Source organism: Limulus polyphemus, unplaced genomic scaffold, assembly GCF_000517525.1.
Source record: "Limulus polyphemus unplaced genomic scaffold, Limulus_polyphemus-2.1.2 Scaffold4072, whole genome shotgun sequence".
Classification (NCBI taxonomy): Eukaryota; Metazoa; Arthropoda; class Merostomata; order Xiphosura; family Limulidae; genus Limulus; species Limulus polyphemus.
The window spans coordinates 85,106-93,247 of record NW_013669682.1 but is presented as its reverse complement, the minus strand read 5'-3'; the positions used below and the strand labels follow the sequence as shown (position 1 = coordinate 93,247).

Genomic DNA, 8,142 nt, shown 5'->3' with positions numbered 1-8,142 from the left:
GTAAGAAGGAAAAATATAAAATTCTTTTGTGGTACTAATAGTATTACGTACAAATCACACAAGTTTTTCATTCTAAATACTGAATCATATTATTATTATTATTATGAACTAAATATAAAATTATGCTAAGTTATTGAGCTTAAAACTACAAATTTAAATTCAAAGGAATATAAAAAATAACAAACTCTTTCAGTTCAAAGTCCTAAGTCTAATTCATGTAAAGACTTTGCACTCGCCACTTGGTAACTCTTAACCCTAACAATCGTGGATCAACTTCTTTCCTAACAGATATATCTATTTTGAGTTAATTTTTCAATATAATATAAACTGATATACCATGCAGCATGACTTAAGCTACTATATAAGAAAAATAAGTCACGTATATCCCATGCAGTTTCTTCCAGAAGCAACTTTTCTAACGCTTATAGAAAAGCCCTATTGGCCAGTACTAAATACAACCTCTACATAAAATGGCAGTTACTATAATAAGCACCACCCACATTCATATTATAAAATCCAGAGAACAACGTTTCATCACGTGCTTTCCTTATCCTATGATTTGTCAAATGGGAGATACAGCAATTAGAATAATTGGTACTGAAATTGACACTTTCAACTAGGATTGGCTAAAGGTTTTACAACTGAGGTTTAACACGCCCAGACGCAGTTTTATAAAGAAAACACACTAGAAAAAGGTTTAGATACCAATCATAGATGGCAGAACCAGTGCTGAGGTGAAAGGAAATATCTTAAAAAAATTTTTGAAAAAAACATTTCTTCTTAGAGGGTGCTTATTTACAGTCTAAAACGTATTTTAGGAATTTTTCCATTAAATTCCTCTTTAAAATTCATTAAAGAATACAATTTTGTACAAATAATTGAATGTTATGCTACTATTTATAAAAATAAAATCAGAAATCCATTAAAAGATAAGTTCTCTATCATTTTTTCAATTCACAAATGCACACTTGCATTGCCTACTGAGAAAGTTAGTACCGGTAGTCATCGGGTTAATGAATTCGAGGAACCATGGCTTGAGTTGTGCAGCTGCATCGCTATTGACTGACCCAGCTTCATATTATGCAGGTTGAAGCGTTGCTTAAATTTGGCAAACCAGCCTTTACTTGCCTGAAACTCTCTAGCATCCACAGCACTTCCACACTCATTGAAGACTACGTATTCATATAAACTGTGCTTTCTCACATATAGCTATGCTATCATTAACAGAGCCTTTTTAATTCACTGATCCACACATTCAATAATTTTTGCCTCCTACACACGTGAGAAACGTTAGCACTTATAGGGGCAGAAGCCTTAACACTTGCATGGATTATCTCTTCACTCCTCCCAATCATATGTATAGAAAACTCATTCACATCATATTCCCACCCTATGGATGCTACACTTATCCCACTTTGTAATTTATCAAGGATCTGAATTTTCTCAGCTGATGTCATAACTTTACGGCTTTTCTTTGGCTCACTAACACAACAGATGCTTTACATTTGGATTCCATACTGCTATCTAAGGGTAATTAAGAAAAGCAGCAAAAAATGGCAAAAATAAATAGACTACACGGGACTGAACTTAGCCTGATCTCTTAGACATGTGGTGGGGATGGAGTGATGCTTGGTAAGCTGGAGATTATTTATTTCAATCCTTACTGGTATCCTTTACTGTGCATGTCACAAGGTTTTTGTGTCTCATGTTCAAAGTTTTTATTAAATTACTTTTTGTTTATGTTATACCAATTAGTATAGCATACAATCTTAGCTAATAATCCATATTTTAATAGTATATAAGTTTTAAGTTCTTAATTCTATAAGGCAATATTTAAAAAAAATCCTGAATTTCCCCTTGTGTTATACATGTGACACATTTTTTCTTAGCATATTATCATCCCTATTTTATCCACCACCCCTCGAAAAAGTATGAAATTAAACTCCTTCAGTAATGATGAAATGAAACTTAAATTACTCACTATAGTAATCGTAATTGTATAGACAAACTATAATTTTTATAGCCATCAATTTTGTTTGGTTACAGTGTATATCAAATAGAAAAATCAGACCCCTCCTGCTACACCCACCTGTCTCATCCTCTCTTTCAGGATTTTTTAGTAGTTCTCTCTTATGTTTAAGTATATATTTTCTATAACCAATAGAAAGTCAATGTTTGCATATATCAAATGACGTATTATATTACATTGTATTCTGAACAGATAAGATATCAATTTCAATTATAATACACAGCCTATTCTCATGGGAATGTTAATGACTAGTTTGGATGAATTTGTAATGGCTCTTGTCGCATAGTTGGAAAGCCATAAAAAATTTGAAGTTAGGGGAAATTGTTTAATTTTTGTATGTTATTATTCTATGTTCTTTAGTGCATTATTTTATTGTAAAATGTAATTATAAATAGATTTATACTGTTACGAGCATATAACTACTTAGGATATACAACTGTAGTTTCATTTACAATTTGAAATCATTATAGAAAGAAAAAAGTGTAATTTAAATTTATTTATTTTTATTTTTTTGGTGGTTATGAGGTCGGTTAGTTTCTTAAATATACTTCACTAAAAGAATGAGTTTTTGTATGTGAAACACTTATAGTGTTCACTGAAAGAATGTCAAGTAACTATATTGAAAGTTAGAAGTATTAAATCTATAAAGACTTTAAATGAGTACAAAAAGGAGATGTGGAATGAGCCCACGTTAAGAGAGTTATAATGATCTAGAGCACTCATATGTTTGTGTGTTGGGCGAACCATGTATAATCAAATTTTCCGTATTCATCAGATAATTGGAGGAACCCGCATTGTAGGAGGGTTTACTGTATATCATATTAATCCAAATTCAGGATATAAATTTATTGTTAACTAATTACTCAATGTATGTTGTGATTATTACTTGCTTTTAAGTTGAAGTTACTTAGTAAACAATAAAGAGTATCATGAGACACAAACATTTTTTAGTACATTGAAACACAAGTATTATATGTGTACATTTGTTGCAATCCAGGTTGGAATATTCTTAAGGTTTAAAAGCATCCAGTAAAAGATAATATAGTCTGGACTTTGCAGATTTGTGTCACTTGCCATCCATAATAGAAATTTTACAAGGATATGTAAAGCATGGAAATAACTCCATCATATTAAGCTTACTTACATGTTTGTGCTATGCAATGAACAAGAATCTTGTCAGGCAATGTAGTTTCTCTAAGTGATAGAGAAAGTTAATGTGAGTTTTGTTCTAATAGCTAAAATTAACATTGTAATAAAAGATTTAAGAAATAGAAACTATAAAATCATACAAGTAAAAAAAGGGAGAATTGAAATTTATTTGGATATTTATACCACAACCATAAAAGGGGGAAAAAAGTCAACTTTTTTTCAATGGTGTCTCAGGATGATTGATTCAGCTTTGTTTGTGCCTTCCCTTTTATCAATAATGTTGCTTCCAAATTGCTTCTTTCCGAGTGTATTTAAAGACTATTTGCATTCTTCTCAGAATATTTCCTTATTACAGGCTCTTATTACAAAACTTTACCTCAAGATGCATAAGATATCTAAAACTTTATTGATTTATACAAAAGCAGGTATCTTACGTACATCCATTTTAAATTGCAGTTTTTTTATTTATTCTTTTTTTTTCAGGTGGCATCAGTGCAACAATATGGAGCATTTATCAAGATTCCAGGATGTGCTAAAAATGGTAGTCAGATTTAGCTGTTCTACATATATATATATATATATATATATATATATATACACATACATACATACATACATACAGTAGTGTAGTGGTGTGGAAACGGCATTCCTTTATTATTATTTTTTTGCTGTTCCCTCACTATTTTGAAGGAATCTGGCCTTACAAATCTCAAATTTCATAAAGTTTTGCCCACCTGTAGAAGAAAGAATCATTAACCCTTTCATCCAGGTTGTAGGCAAATTATCAAAGTTTAATAATGAAAGCATGGTTGGGTAGAGTTTATCAACTTGTTTGCAGTGAGAGAAAATATTTACGATATGGCTATATACAAAGTCTCATCCAATCCAATAAACTTGTTAGGTAGTTGAATGTTAGTGACCTCCCAAGGTGATCGGGATTTAGCGGTATAAGTGTAAAAGTGTATAAGAACTAATGAACATCCTGTTTCTTATTTAACTATACTTACACAATAACCAATAAATGCATATTTTCCAGTAATATAACTATGGCCCATTTTGATTTAGCTAATATTTCTAACTTAGCCTTCTTGTTAATTACTTTAGAAGCCTTACAAAAGAGGGATATTGCTATAGTTTATGCAGACAAGTTAAATCGTCACAGCATATAGTTTTTAGAAGCAATGAAAGAACATAAGGGTAAAAAGGACTTAGATGCAGAGAATGCCATTAAGAAAATGAAGTTTTAGTAATAATGATGAGAGATAACAACAAGATTGTTTCAATCAATCATGGTCAATTTTTAACCAGTATCATAAACAATATGAAACAATGGTTATTCACACCAAATGTATTTCCAATAATACTTACCTCTGGTGACACTCTCCTGCCCTTGCTTCCCACTAAAAGTAGGTGTTAGAGACTAGGAGGGTATCAGTCTCAAAAAAGTGATAAAATTATATGAATCAGGTGCTTGTATACAATACCATTATAGAGGCACATTGATGTAGGTGGAGAGTATATTGCCAAGGGCAATTTCGCGGGGTATAAAAGACTGGAGCAAGTGAGAAAAAATCAGACCAATTCTTAGATGGGCAAAGATTGAAATCCTGGCAGTTGAGTAATAGCTATGTGTCAGCAAAGGTAATTATTATTGGAGTACATTTTCATTTTAAGAAATTGTTAACCTTTCCGCATTCTTACTCTACTATTTTACTATTATTTGGAACAGGCCTTGTGCACAAGTCTCAAATATCCAATAGTAAAGTTGATGATGCCACTGAAGTTTTGATTGTAGGAGAAAAAGTATGGTGTAAAGTACTTTCATTTGGAGTAAGTAAATTAACATAATACATTACATTGTATAAGCAAAGTAACAGTTTTTTATGGCTTTTCTGAACTCGGTATACAGTTGTTTTTAACATTGTTAAATATTTCTTGTAAAAAGAATTTTATATGAATTTGATTTCAGATTCTTTCTTCTTTTATACAATAAATTTCAAGCTGCTTCACAAATAGGTAAAGGTATTAGCACTTACTAGAGTTGACTTGTGACATTGCTGTCTCCTTTTTTTTGCCTATAATAATAATGGTCACTTGCAGTGTCATGCTTATGTTAATATAGTTTTGACCAAATATTTTATTTTTGTACTAAAAAGTTGTTACCTATTGCTTATCATTAATGGTTTTATATTTTACAGAGTAATAATATTGCATATTACATATTTTATCTAAAAATGAAAAGGAGTTGTGGTAATTAACTTTGAAATTACTAACTTTTTTTTTTATAATTTCACTACTGAGGGGTTACACATGTAATATGAGTAATTTTATACTTTGTCTATTAAAACACGCAGTGTAAAGAACTGGCCTAAAACATTTTCTGTGTAAGATATGTTGAGAATCCCATTAGTAATTAACTGCATTATTGATGGTATTTTTGTTTTGTATGATTGATACATTATTAAGGATCTTGCAAACAATCTGGAGCATAAATACCTTAGAAAGATATGTTTAAAAACCAATAAGTAATTTGAGATTTTTGCTAATACAAATAAAGTAGAAAACTAAAAATTTTCAAGAGGACAAAAACAGTAAATAATTAATTTTGCTCTGTATTTGTTTATAGTGGAAATAACAATTAGTTCTTGATAAGAGCACAGAAGATGTCTATAGTGTTTTCTCTCTTTGTCTTTTTTTCTTCACTTCATACATAAAGCTAATTTCCACTATCGAACTGTATGATTTATGTTTATCATTATTTCTTACATGATATCAAAACTAGAAGTTCTTTGTGGCATAATACTTGTATACTTGTTGAAGTCAGGTTAATGATATGTTTTTAACATTATACTTGTAACAGTGTTGATGGTGTTCTAGGTGTCTTAGCTGTCACTATGCAATGCCTCTGATAGTCACAGTTAAGTGGGTAACACAAGTTATCATACTAATAAGTTAAACTTGAAATTCCATGCAATAGCTTGGAAGGTAGGAGTGTCAACTCTTTTTCAGCTATTGATCTCAAAGCCACACAGGCTGCAGATCACATGATCATCCTAACTGCAGAAACCTAGTATCTTTGGATACATTGCAGAAATTATTCATAAATTTTTGAGGTAGCAAAAGTATGGGGTACTACATCCTTTTGGCTTACAGCTATAATAATGGATACAACTTATTGTTTGGTTTTATGTTATTGATTGGAGGGTTGATGTTCTCCTTCTCCTCTTCTTCTTTGTTCAGATCAGATAAGTATTCAACAGTGTTTTCACCACTGTATGAAATTTTGACTCATTCACTCTGTACTTTCTGGTTAATTCAGTATTGTAGAAGCTTGTCACTGATGTACAATTTCAGATTATCAATATAATTTATGCAGTTTTTCATTTCACACAATCTTTGAGTCTCATAGTTTGATGAATTGAGTTGCTGCAGCTGAAAATATAGTCCAGTTCAGCAGGATCTGACTGTCTTGCATGTTGTTGGAGTATGCCAGAGCTACACCCATTATTCTCATTCAAACAGATATTCTTTCACTGTCTTATCATATTCTCTCAACTATTGTTCCTTCACCAAATGTCCTCTTCTGTCTCTTGGCCTCTTTCACCATCTGTTGGTATGTATTTATGTAAACTAATGTGGATCACAACCACTCCAAGTATTCTCGCAGACATAAAGGCAATACCGTAGTTGTTGGCAGTCATACATGTGATCTACTAGGAGCATAACTTCTCATTTAAAAATGTTAATAGTTCGAGAACAGATGGTGAACTGTTGTTCACTGGCATGGATATGACATTACTTCCTATGGTAGATCATCGTTCCAGCTATTTTAATTTGAGCTCATAGATGTAGAAAGCATACATTTTATAGTTTGGTCAGTTTAATAAGGTATTTCATTGGATGAATGACTTACAAGTCACTGACAGTCTTAAGTGCACTGACATTCAGTGCATTTTGTACACCATTGTTATGCATCTCTGTGAGAATGTGGTAAGTGAAACCATTTCTACAAGTTAGCTGTAGTGAGAGATACTCTTTGCCCATTTTCCCTATGTTATGTTGGGTTCAAAAATCTTGGATCTTGAGCTGGTCATAGCAATCAAACAATTGCCAAAAATTTGATACATGTTTTCATAGTATGTTCACTGGTCTGTGATGGTCATGTTTCAACTTGCTATATAGAAAGTAGTACCCATGTTAGATCTGGTCCTTTAATTGCTCTTTCATATCTTCTTCATTGTACTTAGTATCCATTCTTCAGTGGAATTGTCACTAGTTGCATGGCTTATTGTCACAGCAGCATATGTCCAGGATTTGGACATTACAGTGAACAAGCTCTCACCTGCTGGCGGGAATGTCCACCTGAATTTTTATACTGCAAGCACAATCAGGCAGGATTCTAATGGTTGCCCAAGATGACTAAAAACTTACTCGGACGACCAACTTAAACCTCCGTGTTGTCCAATGGATGAGTAGCTTTCTGGAACAGATCCTTACTCAAAACAGCATTGTAGTCTACTGTACACTTATTCATGCGCACACTTCACATGTAATATTGACTCTGATCCACTACCAAAATCATTGGTAGTTTCACTAACTAAGAACTCAAATTTGAACCCTCCCCCCCCCCCCTTACAATGAATGTATTTTGGTCTCTTTTTTTTTTTTGTTTAAAAAAGATTGTACTTTGTACAAGAGAAATGTTGGTACAATCCACCAAAAGGGACTGAAAATGTTAGGAAAAGGTTATTTTTGTGATTGGCTAATAATGCTGTTTTAGTCACTAAACTTTTTGTCATGGACAAGCAGTATGTTTGTGTTGCTTTATGCACGTAAATTTTGTATGGAGTTCAACTGAACATGAATGATTGTGTGGTAACATAGTACAGTGTATACAGCTCAGTTGGTTACATTACCACACATTGTATTGCACAATGTTTGTATGCATATATATATATATATAT

The 8,142-nt window shown here is 32.1% G+C and overlaps 1 protein-coding gene across 1 annotated transcript in view; it reads left to right on the top strand.

Annotated features, from left to right (window-relative positions):
• LOC106470538 (nucleolar protein of 40 kDa-like) overlaps positions 1–8,142 on the top strand; it is a 53,470-nt gene that overhangs the window by 8,183 nt on the left and 37,145 nt on the right. The window contains exons 2-3 of the mRNA XM_013931098.2: positions 3,662–3,719; positions 4,908–5,008. Of these exons, the coding sequence (XP_013786552.1) occupies positions 3,662–3,719; positions 4,908–5,008 (159 nt within the window). The remainder of the gene's footprint in view (positions 1–3,661; positions 3,720–4,907; positions 5,009–8,142) is intronic.